At 34.3% G+C, this 25,210-nt stretch overlaps 1 protein-coding gene across 7 annotated transcripts; it reads left to right on the top strand.

The window, feature by feature from the left end:
* Nucleotides 1–19,670: 19,670 nt before the first annotated feature.
* On the top strand, nucleotides 19,671–25,210 carry LOC107873389 (protein LOL1). 7 transcript variants are annotated; one of them, XM_047394506.1, is made up of 6 exons: nucleotides 19,671–20,025; nucleotides 20,283–20,437; nucleotides 20,854–20,967; nucleotides 21,583–21,696; nucleotides 21,798–21,907; nucleotides 24,861–25,210. In XM_047394506.1, exons 2-6 carry the CDS (start codon nucleotides 20,377–20,379, stop codon nucleotides 24,897–24,899), a joined length of 438 nt encoding a protein of 145 aa, XP_047250462.1. In that variant the 5' UTR covers nucleotides 19,671–20,025; nucleotides 20,283–20,376; the 3' UTR covers nucleotides 24,900–25,210. The 7 variants fall into 7 exon arrangements, with proteins under 7 accessions (XP_047250462.1, XP_016575717.2, XP_047250471.1 ...); XM_016720231.2 differs by having other exon boundaries at nucleotides 19,681–20,108; XM_047394515.1 differs by having other exon boundaries at nucleotides 19,886–20,025; nucleotides 21,806–21,907.

The raw sequence follows: 25,210 nt of genomic DNA, 5'->3' as shown, positions 1-25,210 counted from the left end.
TTTCGATAGATAGTCTATCCATTCCCCAAAAATGCCACAAATTTGGAATACGGCAACAATATATAAGTATAATCTCACAAATAAAGTTTAAAAAGGATGATCTATGTAAATTTTTAGTCTTATCTTAGCCAATATCTAAGTCTTTGTACGAACTCAAAAATAATTTTCAATCTTTTAAAGTAAAATTTACATATTTAGAAACAATAACATGTGTTAAATCATAAAGACATTATACCGAAGAATAGGGCAAGTTGAGTTTTTAGTTACTTAAATATTACTACTAGATTCTGACTTAGTTCTTGTAATAACTGGTTAAGTATATTTAATCTTCAATTATTTGAAATTACATTTTTGATTATTCTTTTTCCTACAACTTTTCACAAGTTTTGTGAATTATTGTTTGTTAATCATCACAGCAATTAATTAATCCAGATTTTATGTAAAGTTTGAAATGGTACTTTATATTTGAGGGGAATACATTTCAACAAATAGTCTCAAGTATTATATATTTTCTATATAGAGGGATATAATATAAACACATATTTTGATGAATTAAACGTTAAATGTGTTTAATCATATAATATCAGGATTAGAATCGTTAAGAATATCTTTAACATTTTTGAAAAGCAACTAGAGATATTTGACTTCCAAAATAGTAGTGATATTAACTATATTGTATAAAATGAGAGTGTGAAAATACTTACTTGTTATTAAGATTTTTAGCCTTACAAATTAAGAGTCTAATTTTCCAGCAGCAAGATGAGAAATCTCATCTTATTGATATGATATGATAATGATATTTAATTGTAATTACTTGTTTATATGGCCTTACACTTGAACACATTTATATATCTTTTCCAATTAATTGTTTTGAAGGTAATGCCAATTCATATGCTTAAATGCTCATCAAATCATGTTTTGGGCTTTTGCTAAAAGCTCTTTGCTTGTCTTCAAGTATGTCGATTGTTTGTATGATTAAAAGTGCTGCGAAAATATGATTCGTTTAATTTATTTAAGTTTGGGCAAATTATTAATCTATTTATATTGGCTTAAAGCACTATGACTCATCAACTTCAGTCTATTTATGAAATGGATCGATATAGTTCAAATTGATCATTACGAGGACTTGCTAAAATATTTTTTAAAAAATATCTTTTCTTTAAAAAAATATTATATATAATCATAACAAAGAATTTTTTAATTAGGAACTTAAATAGTTATAAAAAATAAATAAAGAATTAACCCTTGGTAAGACCTGCATTGACTTATGATTGACTTTTATAGATCAATCCATATAATTTTTTAGTTCAATTTATTTTGATTCACCTAAATTCAATTTAACTCATACATATGATACCACTAATTTTGTGTTAGTGTTTGCTTCAAAGAGTCAAGGCAAAGCACCTAAGTTTGATAAAGAGAAATTTTGTAGTTTTTTTAATTTTAATTTCCTTCTCCTTTAATTATAATTTATTTTCCATTTAATTACTTTATCTCACTAAAATAATGTGTCATTTTCTATGACAATAAACTGAAAGTGACAAGTCATAAGTAGAGTAACCCCTGATAATTATGTCATCTTCGTATAGATCGTAGAAATATATAATGAGTGCGTCAACCATACACATGCCTTTCAGAATTTTGGCAATACTAGGACAACGTAGGGCGGACGTAGCCTATTAATATCGAGTTCATTTAAATATTATATTTTTGATTGAGAATATAAATTTATGTATAAATATTCATAAAAGTCGTAAGTAATAAATAGGAGGTATGAATTCATAATTTGGAAAAATAAAAATGCAGTGAGTTCAGTATACTAAAAACCTTAGGGGTTGTTTGATTGGAAAATAGTTATCCCGGGATGATTAATTCCGAAATTAGATATTCCGGAATAACCCGGGATAACTTATCCCATCATTCATATGGAATAACTTACCCCATCACTATGATGTAAATGGTGGGATAAGTTATCCCGGTATTAACTAATACCTCCAACCAAACATGGGATAAAATAATCTTTTATTTTATCCCGTGACTACTTATGCCTTATAGCTCACACCAAACGACCCCTTAAAGTAAAGATTAAAACAATAAAACTTAAATCCTAAATTCATCATGCTAGACACATAAATTAATACACAACAATAATAACAACAAACCCAGTGTATTCCCATAAAGTGGGGTCTGTGGAGGGTAAAATATACACAGTCCATACCGATACCTCCGAAGAAGTAGAGAGGTTGTTTCCGATAAACTTCCGGCTCATGACAAAGAATAGTAAATAAAGTCGCAATGAAACATGACGAGATGGATGGAATAACAGAAATAAGAAATAAGTCACCCATATAGTAATACCATACACTCACAAATCAAAGACACTCATCACACCCAAACTCTCCTAATCAGCAGCTCCTACCTATGGACATAGTCCTAGGATTAGCTACACCAAAGCTCTCTTAACTACTTGCTACGACTCACCCATAGACACTAGCTTTCTAACCTAATCTGCGACCTCCATACCTTCATATCTAGGGTCATGTCCTCAGTAAGATGTAACTGCTCCATTTCACGTCTAATCACCTCCCTCCAGTATTTCTTTGGCCTACCTTTACTCCTCCTAAAACCGTCCAATGCTAACCTCTCTCACCTACGAACTAGGGCATCTGTGCCCTTCCTCATCACATGCCTAAATCATCTCAGCCTCACTTATCGCATCTTGTCCTTCACTGATACAGAACAAACAAGGGAACACAAAATCACACCCGAAAATAGTCCACAAATCACAACAAATCGTGGACCAAATGAGGACGTCTCTCAGATTCACTATCTAGAACAAGAAAGAAGAGGATACAAGGTGTTGATAAACCAAAACAGTCAGCCAACAACAATTTTAGCAACACAAGATGAAGCTCCACAATATTACAATAGCAACAAGAACAAACGGGTTACATTAACAACACAAGAAGCCGAAACTAAAATAAGATACAAGATAGATAGTTAGACAAGTGTTGATATAGTCTTAACAACCCAAGAGCATATTCCACTCTTGGACCTTTAACATTTCACACAACAAACACCTAACTCTTACAATTGACACAAGAGAGGCGTCCACCACCCAAGCACCAATGTATCAAGCAAAATACAACATACAAGAGAATCCACCCTTATGATATGCCCTAGTTTCGATTATGGACTCTCTCTCTCTAAGAGGAGTGTTCTTTCTTCAACATTCATAAAAACTACCAACTAAAACCCTACAATGTTCAATTTATATTACATTACAAAATAAAAGACAAAAGACTAAAAGACCTTTTAATGAAAAAGGCTCCAAAAACTGCCCATGGAGTGTGCTTGGGACGATTTTGGGCCTCCTTCACACTTAGACTTGTGCACTCTTTAGATGGTCTTCAAAATACTCAAAAAGTGTCCATGATCGGGATCGTACTCGTATCATCCTCTCCATCTTGAGAGGAATTTGACCACAAATTCACGGTTTCACCTTGTGTAATTGGCCCTCCAAAAGAACAAAACAGTCCGCAAACATCAAGAAAGTGCACAAACAGTCCACTAATCTTAAGGATCCGAAGACCTTTTTGGAAACCACTCTCCGATTCACTACAACAATAATAATACGAGATAACAATGGTGTATTTGACACCAAAACTGCCACCACAAACTAACAAAAAGAGTATCAAGATAACAAGATGAAGAACAAGATGAACAATAACACAATGGAAAAAACAACACACGGTTTTGAATAGAACAACAACAAAGAGTCCAAGAAATGTACGTAAAGATAGATAGATAGACAAAGTGAAGGTATAATCTTAAGAACCCAAGAGCCTATTCCACTCTTGGACCCTTAACATCACATACATCAAATACCTAACTTTTATGTTGGCACAAGAGTGACCCCGATCTCCCAAGCATCCAACGTTTCCAAGCTTGAATCCAACACGAGCGATTTCACACTCAAGTTGATTTCCCTAGTTACAATTTCGGGTTGATGGTCTTCTCTACTTAGAGAGGAAATGTTTCAAGTGTTATAAACTCATAATATTCATCAAAATCCCCTAATGAAACCTTATATTATTCTATTTATAGTGTATTACAAATAATAGGTAAAATGACCAAAAGGACCCCTAGTGAAGGGGCACCCCTTTAGTGTATGTAGTGAACTGATTTGGCCCTTTTAGTGTATGTAGTGGACTGTTTTGGTGTCCATTTAGGTGCTCTTTTGCACTTTATTGTACACACCAAGCCTTGGGTCTAACGTATGCCCTCATAAGTCCATCTACGTGATCGTACTCGTATTATCCTCCCCTTCTTGAAAAAGATTCGACCTCAAATCCGTACCTTGCAAAATTAAAAAGGAAACAAACAATTATACATCTTCATGGCATGAGGGTTAGGGTTACCAAAATAAACCATTAGCACTATCATGCCACGGTGGTACACACTTGAAGTACAACCAAGGATCCTTTGTGTTATTATGAAAAGCTTTTGTACAACATCACAAACGAAAGAGCTCGAATGAACATCAAGAATTAAGGGACAAAAACTGAGACTACGCCTCTCATACGATGTATATCCAATAACATCATGAATATCATCATATGCATGTAGGTAGTGAAGAAAGGCACCAAAGACACAATTCTCATCTAAGATGTATTCACAAGTAGGAACACACAACGAGAGAAAGGGACATTGCAAGCTCGTAGGACCTCTCGCCTTCCAACCACTTACCGAGGGAAGGCATTCCATCAAGGGAGTTATACCAATAGGGAGAATAGGGAAACTACCATGCAACAATCCAATCCAAGGCAAGTAGTTTGCCTAAGAACTCGGCTTCCCTCTACAAATGGTGTGAAGTACGCTCTCAAGAGTCCCACAAGATACTTCAACTTGTCCAACCCCATGAAGGTGACAAGAAATCTTTAACATCATTGGTCCCTTCCACAAACAATAATACAACTTGACATCCTCAAGTTGTGGTTCACATAACTTAAATACAAGTGTGTCAAAAATAGATGCATGGATATGAGCAACACCCCAAAGAGACAATGACACATTTGCCCTACGGTCCTCAAGTAGACACAAACCACCATTAACATCAAAGGGATCACAATTCAAGTCACCATATTTGTCAACAACGGGTGGGGTGTCATGCAAAGGAGTACAAGCAAAATTATTTTTCAAAGATATGTTAAGCACATGATTAACCCTATGAGACAAGTAAACATTAGAATCTTTACAACAATATAGGCCCACAAGTTCACTCCAACATCTTCAAATTCTTCACTCACTTGAGATTCATTAATTACATCACACATATTCTCAAGTGGTGGGCAAGTTTTACACACAAGTTGATCAACACAATTTTCACATAACGATGTACTTTCATTCAACACAATAACTTTAACACTAGGTGGACAGAAATTGATCTTACTAGAAGAGTCGATTCGGTCATCTATAGGATCAACTAGTGTATCCACTCGCACAACAAGTACATCATCCACAAGTGGTAAGGAATCAATATACTCATATGTAGGTAAGCTACTACTCACACTCAATGGCTTATTAGTCATATGTTCATCATTCACATGTACCAAAGTATAAGAGTTAGCTATTTTTCCTTGACGTTTATGAGTATGTTCATCTTTACCTCGGTGTGAAAGTCCTTCACAAGTTTGGGAAGCTCTCACTGCAAGGTGTTTGGACATCAGGTTTTGGATTTGATGGGATAAGTGTGGATACCAATTGGCGTAGCCTTTCAAATTGCCCTTTCATGTCTTCAATATTATCAGTGATGCGGTCAAACGTGGCATCGAGATTGGTGAAAGCCATGGTACCTAAAATAAAAGACAACAACGAACAACAAAACAACAAAACAAACTTGTTAGTTCAAAATGCCTCACCACACCCTCACTCTCGGTTTTACCTCACACTTGATTTCACAAGTGTTGAAAGTCAGTTTGTACTTCGTGAGTGATTAAGGGATGAGTCCATCTTTGCTCGGAATAGATTTTCATTTGAGTTGACTCAAAAGAAAAATTATTTATGGACTTGAACCAACAATACACAACAAATTCAAAAAAGAGAAAAAAAAGCACACAACAAACGCTAAACACGAATGAATGAACACAAAGACTAACTAACAATCTAGTAAATGAGTACTAGTTTGCCAATTAGTATTGGAACAAACAAACAAAACTATGGAACAATAAAAAGAAACTAAGAAAATCTAAAATTTGAGCCAAAATTTGATGCATAAACAGTAACTTGATGATGTGGCAGCCACTATTGGTTGCGATTTCTATAATTTTTATTTTTCAAAGTCCAAGTCTTGACCAATTTTAATTTGGATTGATGGAATTTGTTTTAAGGAGGGAAGAATAAGTCTTGGAGCCTTTTTTTCAAGTTTCACATTTCAAGAATTGACTTTTGTAGTACTTTTTCTTAAAACATGGACCCTTGTTTCATGGGAAAGTGGTTGAGAAGTGATGTAAAGTCTTTAGTGTGTAGGAAAAGTCTTTGAGTCACAAGTACTACACCTTGAAACTTAGATCTATGTCTTGCAAGACTAACACAATACACACTCTTTTTCTTCAACTTCTAAGATCAACAACCACTTTTTCTCAACAATAGATGAAGTTATGAAGAACACCTAAAACACATTTTTTTGAATCTTGAAGCTCTAAGGTTCAAGTTGGACCCCAAACATCAACAATACCTTTCCAAGCTTAAAAATACATCACAATAACCACCATACACATTCAAACCTTGAACCAACAACCCACCACATGTCCAATCTTTGAATCCGCAACAATAATTCCAACAACAATCACACGGCCAAAGTTTAGGTTTACAACAACAACATCAACAATTAAAGCTCAAATCTAGATCTAGACTTCTTTAATGTTAGAGGTGAAGAAGCTAAAACTAGAAACAACAAAACAAATAAAATGACTCCTATATTTAGACTCAAAACAAGAAAAATCTCAGCCAAGACACAACAAGAACACAATTTTGGCCAAGACACAAAAATGGACAGATTTGCTTCTTTTTGGAATTTTCAGATTTCAACTTTTTTTTTTTGAATTTTCTAACAAGCAAGCCAAAGATTGATCTTGTAGGAACAAGACCTAGTCATGCTTTGATACCAAATGATACAGAACAAACAAGGGAACACAAAATCACACCCGAAAATAATCCACAAATCATTACAAATCGTGGACCAAATGGGGACCTCTCTCAATTCACTATCTAGAACAAGAAAGAAGAGGATAAAAGGTGTTGATACACCAAAAAAGCCAGCCAACAACAAGTTTAGCAACACAAGATGAAGCTCCACAATATTACAATAGCAACAAGAACAAACGGGTTACATTAACAACACAAGAAGCCGAAACTAAAATAAGATATAAGATAGATAGTTAGACAAGTGTTGATGTAGTCTTAACAACTCAGGAGCATATTCCACTCTTGGACCTTTAACACTTCACACAACAAACACCTAACTCTTACAATTGACCCAAGAGAGGCGTCCATCACCCAAGCACCAACGTATCAAGCAAAATACAACACACAAGAGAATCCACCCTTATGCTATGCCCTAGTTTCGGTTGTGGACTCTCTCTCTCTCAGAGGAGTGTTCTTTCTTTAACATTCATAAAAACTACCAACTAAAACCCTACAATGTTCAATTTATATTACATTACAAAATAAAAGACAAAAGACTAAAAGACCCTTTAATAAAAAAAGCTCCAAAAATAGCCCATGGAGTGTGCTTGGGATAGTTTTGGGCCTCCTTCACACTTAGACTTGTGCACTCTTTAGGTGGTCTTCAAAATACTCAAAAAGTATCCATGATCGTGATCGTACTCGTATCATCTACCGAAGCCACTCCTACCTTTTTCCAGATAGTCTCATTCCTAACGCTATCCCCTCTAGTAAGTCCACACATCCAAGACAATATTCTCATTTTTGCCACCTTTAATTTTTGAATGTGGGAGTTCTTGACTGGCCAATACTCCATTTCATACAGCATGGTCTGATGAACTACCACTCTGTAGAGTATTCCTTTAGTCTTAGGGGGCACCTTCTTATCACACAACACTCCCGAGATGATCTTTCACTTTATCCAACCTGCCCCAATACGGTTAGAGACATCCTCGTCAATCTCTTCATTCCCCTGAATCATAGACCTAAGATACTTAAAACTATATCTCTTACAAACAACCTAGGAATCTAGCCTCACTACCACCTCGTCCTTCTGTCTCAAGTCATTAAACTTGCATTTCATATACTCCGTCTTGGTCCTACTCAATCTGAACCCTTTAGATTCAAGGATTTGTCTCCAAACTTCTAATTTATCAATCACACCTTCTCGCGTCTCATTAATCAGAACCATGTCTTCTGTAAATAACATGCACCAAGGAACCTCTCTTTGAATACTCTGCGTCAACACATCCATAACCAATGCAAACAAAAACAGACTAAGAGTCGATCCCTGGTGCAATCCTATGAAGACAGGGAAATGCTCTAAGTCTCCTCCCTCCATCCTCACCCGAGTCTTCGCTCCATCATACATGTCCTTAATAGATCTGATGTACACCATCGGGATCCCTCTCACCTCCAAGCATCTCTAAAGAACCTGCCTAGGGACTTTGTCATACGCCTTCTACAGGTCGATGAATACCATGTGCAAGTCCCTTTTTCTTTTTCTGTACTACTCCACCAATCTCCTCACCAGGTGAATTATCTCTGTCGTCGAGCGATCGAACATAAATCCAAATTGATTTCCTGAAATAGACACGATCCTCCTCAATCTTCGTTCGATCACTCTCTCTTAAATCTTCATAGTGTGACTCAACAACTTAATACCCCTATAGTTTTTGCAACTCTAAATGTCACCCTTGTTCTTATATAAAGGAATTATCATACTCCATTTCTAAGCCTCAGGCATTTTCGCTGTCTTGAAAATATCGTTAAACAAATCTATTAACCACCTTAAACCTGCCCCACCAGTATACTTCTAAAAATCCATCAAAATCTCATCAGGCCTCGTCGCCCTACCCCTCTTCATCCTGCGAATACCCCATCTGACCTCCTCAACCTTAAAACGTCTATGATAACTAAAATCACGACACTCCTCTGAGTACTCCAGCTTTCCCAACTCTATGTATCTGTCCCTCTTATCGTTCAAGAGTCTATGAAAATACGCCTGCCATCGTCTCTTAATATGAACATCCTCTACCAGTACTCTACCATCCTTCCCCTTAATGCACTTACTTGATCAAGGTCACGACCCTTCACACTTTAGCCTTAGCAAGCCTATGCAACCTCTTTTCCCCGTCTCTCTTCTCTAACCCCGCATACAAGCTCTCAGATGTTGTTGTCTTAGAAGCCGTAACTACTAACTTAGCCTCTTTCCTAGCTAATTTGTATTCCTCTATATTCACCCGTTTATCCTCTTCATCTTTAATCTCAATCAACTTAACATACGCGCCTTCTTAATCTCTACTTTCTTCTTAACTTATTCATTCCACCACTAGTTACCCGGATGTTGTCCTGCCCGGCCCCTCGAAACATCTAAAACCTCTCTATAATTCTCCTTGATACAACTGACAGCCCTATCCTGCATGCCATTCACTTTCCCTCTACACCCTCACAGCTCATTCCCGCCACCTTCTTTGCTATCTCTAACGCACTAACTGGCATCAAGTCAGCCCACTTAATTTTGAGTCGATCCTACCCTGCCCTCCTCTTTTTATCCTTCTTGATAACCAAGTCCATCACCAAAAGCCTGTGTTAGGTCGAAAGATTCTCACTCGAAATGAATTTACAATCCTTACACAAAGCCCTATCCCCTTTCCTAAGTAGCAAAAAATCAATATGAGTTTTGGTTATCGCGCTTTGAAAGGTAATCAGGTGACCTTCCTTCTTCAGAAAGCTTGAATTTACTACTACCAACCCAAAGGCCCTCACAAAATCCAACAGACCCACTCTCTCTCCATTTTTATCTCCAAAACCAAAATCTCCATGCATATTGTCATAGCCTCCCAGTAAAACCCCAATGTGCCCATTGAAATTCCTTGTTATGACAATCTTCTCAGAACTAGGCACGCTTCTCACTACATCATCCAAAGCTTCCCAAAATCTTATTTTCTCCTCCTCGTCCAAGCCCACCTACGACGCATAAATACTACACACATCAGATTAAACCCCCCAATGACCAACTTAATTTTCATCAACCTATCACTTACCCTCTTAATCTCCACTACCTGCCCTCTAATCCCCTCATTTACTAAGATGTCTACTTCATTCCTACGTCTCTCACTTTCTAAGTACCACAGCTTGTACCCATCCGCATCCCTAGCCTTAGACCTTACCCCAATTAGTTTCCTAAACACACACAATATTAACCCTCCTCTTCCTAAGAATCTTCACCAGCTCTATGGACTTACCCTGAAAGGTCCCTATGTTCCAAGACTCTACCCTCAATCCATCATCTTTTGCCTGACGACTACCTTTACCACCCCTCACCTTCCTCCCCAAAACATCCCTAACACCAGACCATGACTGACTCTCATCCCACCTCAGCCTTCTCCTCTTCCCCTACCCCCAAAACAGCCCTCAGTCCCAACCCCCTCGGACATGACCCTCTGCCACCATCAACCCCCAAAGTTACTACTCAAAAACAAAAATAAAGCCACAAACAAAAACAACAGTAAAAAACAGAAGGCATTCACAATACACACTATCTGGCCTAACAGCTAGAACAACACAACAATATCCACCAATACAAGAAAGCAGCCAGTCACAACAAATTAGAAGAAAGTCAAGAGAAACGGAATAATAAAATAAACTAGATATCAAAGGTTAGAAGTCACCAGGATACTCGTGTAGGTCAAGTCCTCTTCTCTTGCGTGCTATGCTGGGTTCCGACAAATTAATGTAGACATTGATTGTCGAAATAATGTCGCCGGAGAGTCTCCTGAATGTCGTGGAGCGTCGCCTGAATGTCACCAAAGCGTCACCTGGGTGTTGTCGGAATCAAATCTGGTCGAGCACATCCTGTTAATCTGGACACCGGTTGTCGTCATACCAACCTGAGTAACCGATGCTGCACACTAACTATCGTCGCCAGGGTCGAGCCGGCAGAAACCTTGTCCCGCCGGCAATAGCAGTGAAGAGAGCGAAAAAAGGAATGGAGAGGAGATGGGAGGGAGAGGAGGGGGAAGAGAAAGAAGGAGGGATAAATAGGGTGTCCACTTACTGGTCGCCGACGCGACTATGCCGGCGCCGACATCGTAGTAACCCGGGTCACGTCAAAGTTGATGTTAAAGGGCCGTTTCATAAATCAAAACAAGGTTGAAAATAAACATCCCAAAACCAAACCTCAAGCCACCGTCAATGTTGACAATGAACAAGTGAAAATTTTGCATATGTCACATAAATTAATACACCAATGACATATATAGTGTGATCATAGAATAAATTTACGAACAAAGTCATTGGTATACTGTGATTTAGCCCCGAGAAGGGCCAGACATAAATCGAAAAGAGTAACTTTCCACATAGGATAAAAGGTGTATGCTAAAGCTATAGCAATTCTTTTTCAAGATATATATGTAATTTTATTAATTTAGTACTTAAGATCTTTCCTCGTTAAACGAATAAAAAAAATTGACTTTTCGCCATGCTTCTTTTTCTCCGTCATAGGATCTTACCACAGTATTTCTAAGAGAGGGTATACAGATACCTTACTCCTACTTATTGTATAAAATAGAGAAGTTATTTTTTCATAAGCTAAGTCCATCTCAACTCAAGAAAAAATATGTTTTGCAAATAATTTTGAAAAATATAAAAGTAATATGGAAAAGCTATAGTAAAGGGTCCCCCAACCAACTCACCAAAAAAAAAAAAAAGGAAAGAAGGTAGTTTGAAACAAAAAAAGAAGAAAAAACACCAACCATATACGATTTATTTAAGGAAATATTTCCCAAGAAATTTTCGGAACCTACTGGTCATGGAACATGTACACATGAAGTAACTTCTACATGATTCTCAAAACACATTTAAATATTCTATGAATCCATAAGAAAAATGACATATTTTTCTTATTTTATACTACTAGATATCAGATAGTCATAATGTAAATAAAGCTGTGCTCTTCAATTTAATTCACTATAATAAGTTATTAATCACTCTCTCTTTGATTTTTTATCCAGTTTATTTATTTCTGGCATAATATTCACAGCTTCTATAATCCTAATAAATAATTCCCAAGGTGACACGTCTTTCTTCTTTTAATTTTCCTTTTCTGCCCCCAGCTTTCTTCCTTGTTAGTGAGTTAACCATCTTATTTTGTCTCGAGTAAAAGTCATCTTTTCAGACTTCAGATTGACTTGTTTAAACTTCTTCAAACCTAAAAATTAAATTTCAAATTTACTTATTTGAGAAATATTTTTATAAAATGACTTTTAAAAAAAACGTAATTTGTGTTTGATAAATTCATTCAAAAAGTATTTTTGATAATTAAATTATATTTAGATAATCTTTTTCAAAAAGTATTTTTTTGAGACAAATGATCAAAAAGAACATCTATCAATAAACTTTTATTACTAAAATCAATTTATAGAGAAAAATTATTTTAAATATCTATTATAATATTTTTAATTAATTTTTTTATTTAATCTACATTTTCTGTACTCCATTTAGCCTTCTCTAACATTACTCATTTTCTTTGTATTAGAGATATATGATTGATAATAATAACATTACACAAAATAGTGAAAGAAATATATTATTATCAAAAAAAAAACTTAATAAAATCTAAGAATTTCATATACAAGATATTATCACATATGATCCTATTTGTATGCACATAAAAAATCTAATTATATCATGATAATTATTAAAAAAAAAACTACCTTAAAATGAGAAAACAATTTTGATTCAAAAAATAACTTATTAACAATAGAGATGACTTTATATTTTGGAGAGCAATAAAGTATATGTATATATGAGAAATATTATATGTATTCATAGATGAAGGAATCTCCGGAGGTAGTGGTATGGACTGCGTACATTTTACCTTCCCCAGACCCCACTGTGTGGAAATACACTGAAATTTATTGTTGTTGTTGTTATTTATAGATGAAGAAAAAGGTGTGCAATACGATAAACTCGTTGAATGAATAGAAGGTTTGAAGAAAAGGTCAAACAAATATTTCATTAGAATGTATCTTCTTTTTGTTACCTTATTTTTTGGATTCATTTTACTGTGTCAAATTTACTAAAAGTTAGCAAACACTGTATTCATGCTTACAAATATCTAAATGAGATAATATTTGTTATTTGTTACCTTTTCTTTTGGATATATTTTTACCGTTTCAGTTCTAAAATTATGTAACCAAATTCATATACGTATACTACATGATGATAAATAATTAAAATAAAATTATATCTGTTATTTGTTATCTGTTTTAGATATATTTTTACGGTGTCAAAATTTACTACGAATAAGCAGTCATCATATATATATATAGATACACACACACACTATATTTTAACAAATATGTTACTTTTCATGAATTATTTGTTTAAAATTAAATATTTGAGAAATATTTATATGTGATGTCAAAATACAATCTTGTAACGTGATCCATCTGTCAATTGTTATCATTAATAATAATAAAATAATTTATATGTTCTTTAGTCATCATCATCAATGATATTTTCAAATTTATTTAAAGCAAATGAGTGAAATAAAATAACAATATATAAATCATAAAGAATTCTGACGTAAATATGAAATGTAAAATATTAAAAATCAAACGTTAATCAAATTTGTAAGATATGTTAATTAATTAATTAATTAATTAATATATATATATATATATATATATATATATATATATATATATATATTTGTGTGTGATAAGAATATTTTTGTCATATAAAATTAATTTTTTACTTCTGCATTTTTTGATTTCTGTTTCTCCCCAGAAGCAGAAAAACTGATTCTGCTTATTTTCAAAAGCATTTTTGCAAGTTTACCAAACACCCTTCTTTTAAAAAAAAAAAATTCAAAATAAGTGCTTATTTAAGAAAATAAGCAATCCCAAACAGGCTACTAATCTTAAAAATTCAATTTGAAATAAAATACTCCCTCAGTTTTATAATAAATGAACTGTTGGATTTTGGCACACATATTAAGAAAAAAACATTAAAGACATAAATTTAACACAATTTTTCAAAAGTTAATTGATTGTCAAATCATAAGGACAAATTTGAAAAAAAATTCAATGATTCACTTATTTTAAAATATCAATAAATAGCTCAACAATTCACTTATTCTGAAACGGGGCAGCATTAATTAAGAACACTTAATCATATACTCAGACGCTCAACTGATACAAACTATAATTCAAATGTCTAAATAAGTTACATGTGTCCAAATAACCCAAAGAAAAATCTCTTCCCCTAGCCTTGACTTAGTTAAAGCCAAAGAGAAAATGTCATTGACTTTTGAAGAATTGGGAAAAGGAAATTGGGATCTAAAGATAAAAATGAACACTGTGGGGTCAAGAAAGTAGAAACAAAAAGTAGGGGGTGGTCCCTTTGAAATTCAATGCGTGTCAATCCAAAAGTAATGGGTTTCTCTTGGGTGTTTGCACTTTGCACTTTGCACATTGCAGCTTAGCTATGAAAAAAAGGTTACATCGCCCATGCCTGTATAGTCTTTCTTTTAGGTATTCAACATCGAAAGTTTATTGATTTGATTAATTTATGTTTGTCTCAAATAAAAATATTAAAGTAGACAAAGCAAAATATATATATATATATATATTTTCTAAATGCAAAATTGTAATATCTGCTAACGGATATGAACTCCAACTAGGGCCTTCAAGAAGAAGAAAAAAATTGAACTAAATCAAAAATTGAATTAAATCAAGAAAAAATTTTGATATTTTTTCGGGTTTGATTTTCTAATTGACGTTTAAAGTAACTTGTCTTTTTAAGTCCTTTAATTATTCATCATTGTTTAATTCAATTATCATCAAGATATCTTGATGTATCATAATTAATCTTTAATTATATTATTTTTGCATAAAAGAAAATCATTATAAGTAAGTTTACCATATTCCTTAGAGATGTCTAAATTCTTAGACAATGCATGTGATTTTATGGAGGAGGCTACGTAAATATTTTCTTAAAAAATAATTGATTCGTTAAATGTTAAACTGAAATATAATCAATTTAATATGTATTTGAAAATAAACTCCCTTCATTTTATTTTACTTCGTTTCAGTTGATTTGACATAACTCTTAAGAAAATGTCATCAACGAGGAGTGTATTTATTAAATCAATTTTATTAATGATGCTCTAAAACTCTAAATTTTACGATAAGGAAGAAGGTGAATACAGAGGTTAAACAAGCATCCCACACCTTCGTAACCAACCATTCATACTATCAAATAGATCATTTTCACTTATCTCTGTGTTATATTCATAGTGATCCTCCTATTCAACTATTTCGGTCATTATCGAGCACCTCATATCTTTTTAGGGATGCACGACTTTTCTCTTCACAAGGCTTGGCTCTTAGTCGATTTGGAAAGATGCAAGAAGACTGAGGAAACACTGGAGTGAAGTGATTGCAAGGCTAGATAGAGGCTCCGACATTACCCTCAAGGCCTATTTCCTACTCCTATATTACTTTATGTTATTTAATGATAAGATTAGAAAGAGAAAAATATAACAAAATCCTCTTGATTACATAAATTGAAAAATAAGTAAACTAAAATAAATATTTTTAGCATAAAGATCAAGTAAAACAAAACGAGAGTAAAAGCAACTCAAACCAACCCTTATAAATTCCAACCATACCTGCAAAAAGGTTCATTGCCCATACCTAAAGTCTTTAGTCTTTGCCCTTTGATAGACTTCACATTGCTGCAGAGTAAGTATTGTCCTTTTCCACTACTTCTCCATATTTATATCTCCACAAACTTAGAAATTGTCGGTATGTTTCTATATGCATGTTGATGACAAAGCAAATTCTACTATTAGAATCTTCTATTTTGCTCCACAAAACTTCTAACTTGTACGTCTAATGTACATTTTGTCTTTTTCGTTTTATTTTTTATTTGATATTCGATAATTATATTGAGATTTAACTTGTTTAAATTTACACTAAAAAGTTCTATTTTATAACTTCACAAAATAAGTTTCACCACCAAGCCTCGATAATATGAGAACCTCTATAAAAAATGAACACCCCCACCACTACCTTGGTGGTCCTTTTTTTATCTTCAATACATTGCCAATCTCCCACGACTACCACCCACCATAAAGAGAGAAAAAAAAAAAAGCTTAAAATCAACATTATTCTCTCCCTACGCCTACCCCACCCCCCAAACACCTTTGCTTGAGTAAAAAACTTTTCTTAACAAAAACTTGTCTCATGTTGATTTGACAATTCTTTTGAAGAAATTATTTATTAAAAATTTATTTTACTAACTTAATTTTATTAATTATACTTTGAAAATTTAAGTTTGACTACTACTTATTTTATGGGTCATCAAATGATAGAAATAGTTTTGAAAGAATATATTACAAATTGAATAAATAAATTGAAACAAATGTAAAGTAAAATGAAATAAAGGGGGTAATTCATTTGCTTTCAAATTTAGTTTATTGCATGTGCTTTCTACTGCAGACCAATTTTTTGGAATTTGTAGGAACCTATACATCATTTACAACGACAAAATTTACTCTATAACTTTGCAGCTAAAAATGCAACTTATAGCATCTCCGAATGAAATACAATGATTTTGTACTTTTATTATTATCAAAAAAGGAAAATTACAAGGATTCTCATTTAAAAGTTGGTCCAGAAAATTTGAGCATTTTTTTATAGACGGAGGATGCTGAAGAATATTTTAATGAAACTTCTAGACTGTGGGTGCTCAAGATTAAGGATTTAAGTCGTGGAAATAATTTCTGATAAAAATATAAAATAAGGTAAGATTGTGTACATAAATCTTTATGATCCAACTATTTTCTATACCAACAGATAACAAGAATTTAATGCATCGGATTGTTGGTGTTGGTAATTTGATGCACTTTTCTCCTATTTCTGTACTATTTTTATTATTATAATAAAAATATGGTTCTCCAATTTTTTACAGTATTTTAATTCTAGCCACGGTATTCTTGTTTTCCTAGACAATAATTATTTTATTGAAAAGAAAAGTTTCTAAAGATACAACCTTCTGATTTTTCAGATTGCTTAGATTCGGTAAAGTGGACCACATACTCTTGTTGTTATCATAAAGAAAATGAATAAACTCCCATGCCCTTTTTTCCTGGAAGGTGCTTGGGGTGGGGGGGGGGGGGGGGGGGTGTTACATATTTTTTATATTTATTAAAAATAAAATAAGCAAGCTCAATTTTTCTGACGTAATGACACGTCCAGTATTTTGAGAAAAAAAATGAAGTGAATTCTTTTTTCCCTTTAGATGGACATTCTATAATTGGAAGAAATTGAAATTGGAAAATTTTGCGTGTGGGGAATTTACATGCAGGAGTACTATTCCTTGTCATGCGGATCCAAACATCAAATAAGCCAAACTTCATTAAAACACTACATCTGTTCACTTTTTCTTTTCACTAATTTTTATAGCTAATTCAATTAGATTAAAGCAATATTTAAAATTTAGATATTGAAAATTATACAAATATGTTATAAGTTGTGATACTTTTTATATTAATATGATAACAAAATATATATTAAAGTGTTGGTTAAGGTTCATACCGTTAGAGAGGACTGATGAAAAGATTAAATGTCAACCGTTAGAGAGGACTGATGAAAAGATTAAATGCCAGTAACACATTACGGCTGTAAAGTTCTTTAGTTAGTATATTTACATAATAAATGAATGTGCCTTTTTAACTTTGTCCACATTATGCCTTTCAACTTTAGATGTGTAAAAGTAAACACTACAATTTATACAAAATTAAACAAGTAAACACCCACATTCTACAAAGCGTGTCATGTCAATTGCCACATAAACACCCGTGTCCTACAAGGCGTCCGGCGTTGATTGTCGCACAAAACTTGTGTCTATTTGTTCAACTTTAAACAAGTTTATGAGTCTACTTGTGTGTTCCAAAGTTAGAAGATCATAAATGACGACTGGGACTATTGTGCCTAGTATATTCTAGTACAGCCAATTCAACCATTTGTGTGGCCTAGATTTTCTTTTTGTGTGTGTGGGTGGAGTGGGGGGGTGTAGTAGAAGGTGGGGAAAATCAGGCAAGAGAAGACTTGGGGTTCTCTATCTCTAACTACAACAGTTTTGTCTCCTTTATGGCTCAGCATTAACAAAAAATCTACTCTTACGGTCCTTTGTGACTCATTATGATCTTGTGACTTTTGCACATGTAAAGATGTAATGTTTCTGCATCATCAAAATATCTCTCTACGCTAACCTAACAATTAAGTTATCCATTAGGATTAAATCAAACAAGGGCAAGCCTGGTTTTCATTGTGTTTCTAGTTATAATTTGATCCACAAGATATCTACTATCAGTCACACCACCATAGAGGGAAAGAACTATATATACAAAAAACCACCGAGCTTTTCAAACTTAAACGAGTTTTTCAGGTGAAATGTCGGTCGGATTTAAGACACAAAAACAATATGGGACCCTAAATACTTGTATGCGTACACATAATCAGGTATATTACTGTATTTTGGACTTCTGATTGATGTGAAGCTGTTATACATGATCATGACATTCTAATAAAAGACCACCAAAGCACCCACCTCCAAATTAGTGAGGCCACAAATTCAGATCCACCATGTAAAGTGAATCACAACATATTGGCTTTGTCCTTCCATAGTGCATTCCCAGCTCACAGACGAATGAAATCTCTAAAAATGCTTCAGTTTGGTGCATCTATTCACCAACAAAACTACAAGATAAAATGTTGATAAAGCTGGCACCCCTCCTGAGTGTCAACCCACCATGAAAACTGGGTTGTTTGCAAAACCTGTGTGCTCCCAAATACTACTCTCTGAGGGGGACCGAACGATAAGGTGCAGTCACTTATCAACTGTTGTACAACAAATGGCCCTACTCCAAGATCAAATTAGAGGTAATTCAACGATGACTTGATGACACAAAATTGAAACAAACATTTTACTTGGGTCCTGTCATAGTTGATATAGGCAAGTGCACAACACAGAAAAACAGGCTGCGTTCGTTGTAAGCATCTAAAGGCAGTAATAATTCAGTTTAATTTACTACAACTACCAAAGTTAAAAGGGGAAATGGGATGTTGAGAAGGACAAGCACACTGGAATGACAGCAAAAAATTGGACCACCACCTACAAAAAGTATCACAATTCCTTCTATCCTTCGCACCTTGTCTATTTCACCGCGTACTTTTATCTCCCACGACGCAATTACCAAATAACATTATCCATTAAAACTTAAAGACAGAAGAAATCACTTGGTATTTGTTGTCTTTATCCCGGGACACCAAAGTAAACCCCTTCTTGAATTACGTGGCCCAATCTGAGTTGTCCAATGCCCCAGAAGAAAGGAATACCTGGCTAAAACTCATCACTCACATGCATGCAGTGAGTTGCACTAAATGTATGAGAGAGAAAGAAGGAAAAATAAGATAAAGAAGAGGGAGAGAGGGAGGGGGCCCCAACTTTTCCTGACAAAACTGATCTTGATATACCAACAAGAGAAATAGAAATTCACCATAATCTAGCCAACCACAAAAGAAAATGAAAGCTACACTGCACCTTACAACAAAAAGAAATATGCAAAGGAACATGGTAAAAAGTCTTACTTTTGACACCACCATTTCTTCCTACTCTTTGAATCATCTATCCCCCGCATCCTCCTATCAGCCCCACACACACCCTCCCTCCCTCCCTCCCTCCCTCTCTCTCTCTCTCTCTATCTTTACATCTGCATATGTAAAGGTCTGTATCTGCCTCACTCCATAATGCTTGACTAAGCTCCTCTATGTTTCAAATGCTCTGTCGATGAACCAATAACAAATCATGTATGAAATTTAATATATGAATATGCAAAGTTCTTCGTTATATCTTCACCGTCCATTCCCCTTTTCTTCCTAATCCTATTTCATACTTGTATTCCATCCATCTTTCATCAAACAGAAATTTTAGGTCCTTCAGTTGCTAGCTCAATCCGGTATAATTTCCCATATTTTTTTCAGGAGACAGTAAGATGGAAGCAGCTGCTCTGTTCGAAGTTTTTGAAGCAGTAGGCTTTTGAGATCTTGGAAGAGGACTCCCTCTGTTAGCTTCACAATGCCAGTTCCGCTTGCTCCGTATCCTACACCACCAACCCCATTTACACCACCTGCTAACGGTACAACATTTTTCCTTTACTATTTTCTTCCTGCTAATAATACGTAGAAAGAAACGAAAAGGATGGTCATGCATAACAATGAGCTAGATATTGATGGTTACGGCTGGAAGATCAAGAGTTAAATCTCCAGTCCTGAAATCCAAATCAAAGTTCAATTAAGCATTTGTAGATGAATTGTGAAAATAGATCAAACAGTATTTATTAAATCGACCAAATCAATTAGGACAAGTTCAGGGGCACCAATACATTATTTACAGCCATGATTAGTAACTAATCTGAATTCAACTTCAGCTTTCGGGTGAAACAGCCTCACGGTCCAGCAGAATCAAGCCAGTTCACAAAATAATGTAAATAACACTACACCAAAATTACCTTGTTTTATCATACATCTTACGAAGAAATATGGTGGCTAGCAGGTACACAAAGCCAGCTTGTGTGTTCTGGATGCAGAAATCTTTTACTCTATCCAGTTGGAGCAACATCTGTTTGCTGTGCAGTTTGCAATGCGGTCACAGCAGTACCACCTCCAGGTATGCACGTTATTAGAGAGCCTCAAAATTTTGAAACTTTTTTCTTTTTTTTTGAGAATGGTAAAGTAGTACTATCAATATAAGATGCCTACGCAAGCTGTGTAGTCACCCAGACCAATAGTGATACAACAGGAAGACCTAAAAAGCTTTCTAAATGTAATCTAGAACATCAAAAGTTGATTCTACTTCTAAGCCTTCTTGTTCTCTGTTCCAGCTAACTAGAACATCAGTTAAATCCTTGCGGCATCACATGCTTCTTAGATTAATAAAAAAATTCCAAAGCTTATCAGCCCATTTACAGCGTAAAAAGAGATGATTGATTGTCTCAGCTTGCTCACGACATAAGTAACATCTAGAACATAATTGGAAATCCCTCGGAGCTTAAGTTGTCCTGAGTAAGGACTGCCCCTTTAGCATTTAGCCATAAAAGATGCTACTTTGTAAGGAATCTTTATTCTCCATATCAGCTACCATGCCCAGCATTCTACCAAATTGTTTGATCTGTTGAGCTCTCTAAGCTGACTTGACTGAGAATATTTTTAACTCTTTATTTAAGTTCCTAAAGATGTGTTGGGCTTAAGGAACAGTCTTTTACGTGTTACTGACCTGAAACAGGCACTGAGATGGCTCAGTTGGTTTGCGGAGGCTGCCACACATTACTAATGTACATTCGAGGAGCAACAAGCGTGCAATGTTCGTGCTGTCACACAGTCAACTTAGCTATGGAAGGTAAAGTGACTGCAGCTTTTTGAAATGTATGGAGATATTTCATATAATCCATTAGTACATATCCTTACTAGTAAAAGTAAGAATAAATGATATTGTCACAGCAAATCAGGTAGCACATGTGAATTGCGGCAACTGCCGCATGCTGCTGATGTACCAATATGGGGCAAGATCAGTGAAATGTGCAGTGTGCAATTTTGTGACATCGGTAGGGGTAAGTATAAAATCTTCTTTAGTATTGAGCCTTCAATCTTTCATGTTGCAGTCAATGATGAACTAGTATTCCGACACTATCAAAATTCTGCAGTTTAAATCTTAAACTACCAGGATCTACTTAAACAGGAACAGTTTCCTTGTTCATCTTGGAAACATAGCACCAAAGATATTTGAACTGTAACGTTGAAGGAGGAAAATAGTAGTGTGAATTTCTCAACAAGTCTTGTATAAATTAACTTTTCAACATAGAACACCAACTAAGACCTGCATGTAGCATGTCAGCTTACAAAAACAACCCAAAGGAATGAAAACGTAACCTGTTAAGCTTGTTTCAAAAGAGCAGAACTTGACGATCAAACAAATTATTCTACCCCTGTATTTTCTATACTAGATATTGGAGCCCATGTCAGCACGGGCCCAATATGTTACTTTTTCGAATGCTATATGCTATTCTTTGTCCCAGTTTATGTGACATTGATGAAATATTTGAGAAATCAACCAAATTTGTTATATATAGTTTTAGATATTTTAAATTGTTAATTATATTATGATCTATGCGACTTTCTACGTAATTTTCAAATAATAGCCCTTTATCTCAATTAATATGACATCGGTAGAATTTAAAAAGTCAAGCATATCTTTTATACATTTTTCAAATATTTTAGATTGATAATTATTGTGATTTATATTATTTTTCATGAATTTTTCAAATAATGTAACCCAATTAATGTTGCATTATTAAAATTTCAAGTCAACCGAAACTTTTTATGTGTCTCCAAATAATTTAAAGTTAATAATTATTACTCCCTCTGTTTCAAAAAGAATGACCTACTTTCCTTTTTAGTCTGTTTAAAAAAGAATGACCCTTTTTATTTTTTAGCAATACTTTAATTTCAACTTTCCACCTGACATATTTAGGACTACAAGATTAAAGGGCATTTTGGTACATTTGACACAACTTTAATTTAAGACCACAAGATTCAAAAGTCTTCTTTATTTTCTTAAACTTTGTGCCAAGTCAAAGTAGGTCATTCTTTTTTAAACGGAGGGAGTACAATTTTTTCAAATATATAACAAGTTAAAATTAAAAATAAAATAATTACATTAAAATTTAGATGTTCAATTATATTTTTAATATATTTTAAAAAAAATTTAAGTTGTTAGCTATTGTAATTTATAATACCTTTTTAGCCTTGTAATATTAATATTTTAAGCTTTTAGCTATTATAATTTATTTTACTCTCTTTGTTTAAGCTTTTGTGGAATTGATAGTCAATTATATTTTAAAAATAGTTTAAGTTTTTAATTGTTGTGATTCATATACTTTTCTTGTATTCCAATGTAAACGACAAATATATAATTTTGAGAGTCAATCAAATATCACTATTAAATAACGAAGCGGATATATATTAAATGACTCCTAATAATTAATTAGAAGTGATATGGCAAAATTGCTATAAAAATACGTGTAAAAAAATTTAAGTGAGTCTCATATAAAAAATAAATTAAATACAGGTCCATGTATATATTGAAAAAATAATTGAAACATAATTGGAAACTATTAATGAAAAGAGCCCAAAATACTAAGTGGGACCTTCCTGCTGGAAAGCTAAAATACAGCTTTTTTGGTATTAAACCCAACCTATCCTAGGCTTTATGGTACAAAGTAGAAGAAGTACATGCATAAAGCATCTAAGTACAACAACTTGAAAGAACAATAAAATGCAAAATACCCTTAAACAAACTACAAATTCCAACAAGCACACATGACAACCATGTGTTGTGTGCTAACTAACACTTATATATAGTAAGAATACAAGAATAGTATAGCGATTAGCATAAAGACTAGTATTCTTACTGAGCCCAAGCACCTAACAAAGACTAGTAATCGAGCCCAAGCACCTTTAGGCCTTCCAAGCAAATTACTTAAAAAAGGCACTACACACATGTCAACCTTTGTGTACCACATTCCGATTAACAAATATGAAACAGTTAGTTGGCTAAACTTATATAAAATTCAGCACTTGATATAAAGACCTAAAAATGTAAAAACCATAAAGTGCCTGCAAAATACTGTTATCTACCCTGAGCCGGGGGTCTATCGGAAACAGCCTCTCTACTTCATCTAACGTAGTGGTACGGACTGTGTACGCTTTACCCTCCCCAGACCCCACTTTGTGGGAATACACTGGGTATGTTGTTGTTGTTGTAAAATGTCTGCAAAAGGTTATGAAAGTTAAATCAAGGCAATACTTTTATGTTCAATCAGTCGTTTTCTGTTAATTTTCTATTAATACTACCTAGTCCAGTATAACCCGATGCTCACAAGGAATTGTTCCATTTTTTCTTCTTCTCCCTTGAAACAGTTTCAGAAATTGCACTAGTGATAGTAGTAATGTGCATATGTATTGCTCCTTCCCCTTACACAGCTCGTGTTTGTTCCATTACAAAAAATTAAAGCCTCCATAGTATTAAGTCTGATACGTCACTATAATATATCAATCAATCAACTATGCCTCTATCCCAAAGTAGCTAGGAGTTAGGACTGGCTATATGAATCCTTTGTGTTCATGCAGCTCTACGTTGCACTCTATTCAACATGTCACTGTGATGGCATTTAATTAAACCCATCAGTACAAGTATGCAATGAAACCAGTAAGGATTTAGTTCCACAAATTTCTTCTCCGTCCCTCAAATCGGGTCAAGTTACACTTGTTCAAGTTGACTCCATAAGGGTATGATCAGCTAAGCCTTATTGGCCAAGCCTGGAGCAAGTATAGTGTTCTTGGATACCCAGACCCACAGTTAGTAATTATAATTGTTATGATCACTGTATAGAACATACAAAAAATTCTAGGCTTTTAAAGCATTCCTACTTCATTTTGAGGCCTTTAAAGCATTCCTACCACATTTTTAATCATACTTGACAAAATGTTCTCTGGGCAATCCAGGTTTCAACGAGCGCAGCCGAGCAAAAGTTTAACAGCTAATTTTAAAGCAGCTGAGCCAGTGCTAGAAACTTCTATGACTAAAGTTGTCGTGTTATGTGTCAGAGGTGTTGCAGCAACCATCAACCAGAGGACATTTCTACTTGCTACAAGTATAGAGCTACTATAGAGCTTTTTTCCCTCACGTATCTGTAATAGAATAAGCAGTTTTGCAGGTTGGCCTACAAAAGGTATTGTATATAATGGTATTGCGTCTGTAAGCGTGGTTGAAAAATCCTGGATAGGGAAGACTCCTTTCACCTACCATAAATATTGTTTTTTATTTTGGGATCCCAAAAATACAATTTTATAAC

Source organism: Capsicum annuum, chromosome 1 (genome assembly GCF_002878395.1).
Source record: "Capsicum annuum cultivar UCD-10X-F1 chromosome 1, UCD10Xv1.1, whole genome shotgun sequence".
Taxonomy (NCBI): domain Eukaryota; kingdom Viridiplantae; phylum Streptophyta; class Magnoliopsida; order Solanales; family Solanaceae; genus Capsicum; species Capsicum annuum.
The sequence above is the reverse complement of the archived record's forward strand: the minus strand, read 5'-3'. Positions and strand labels throughout refer to the sequence as shown.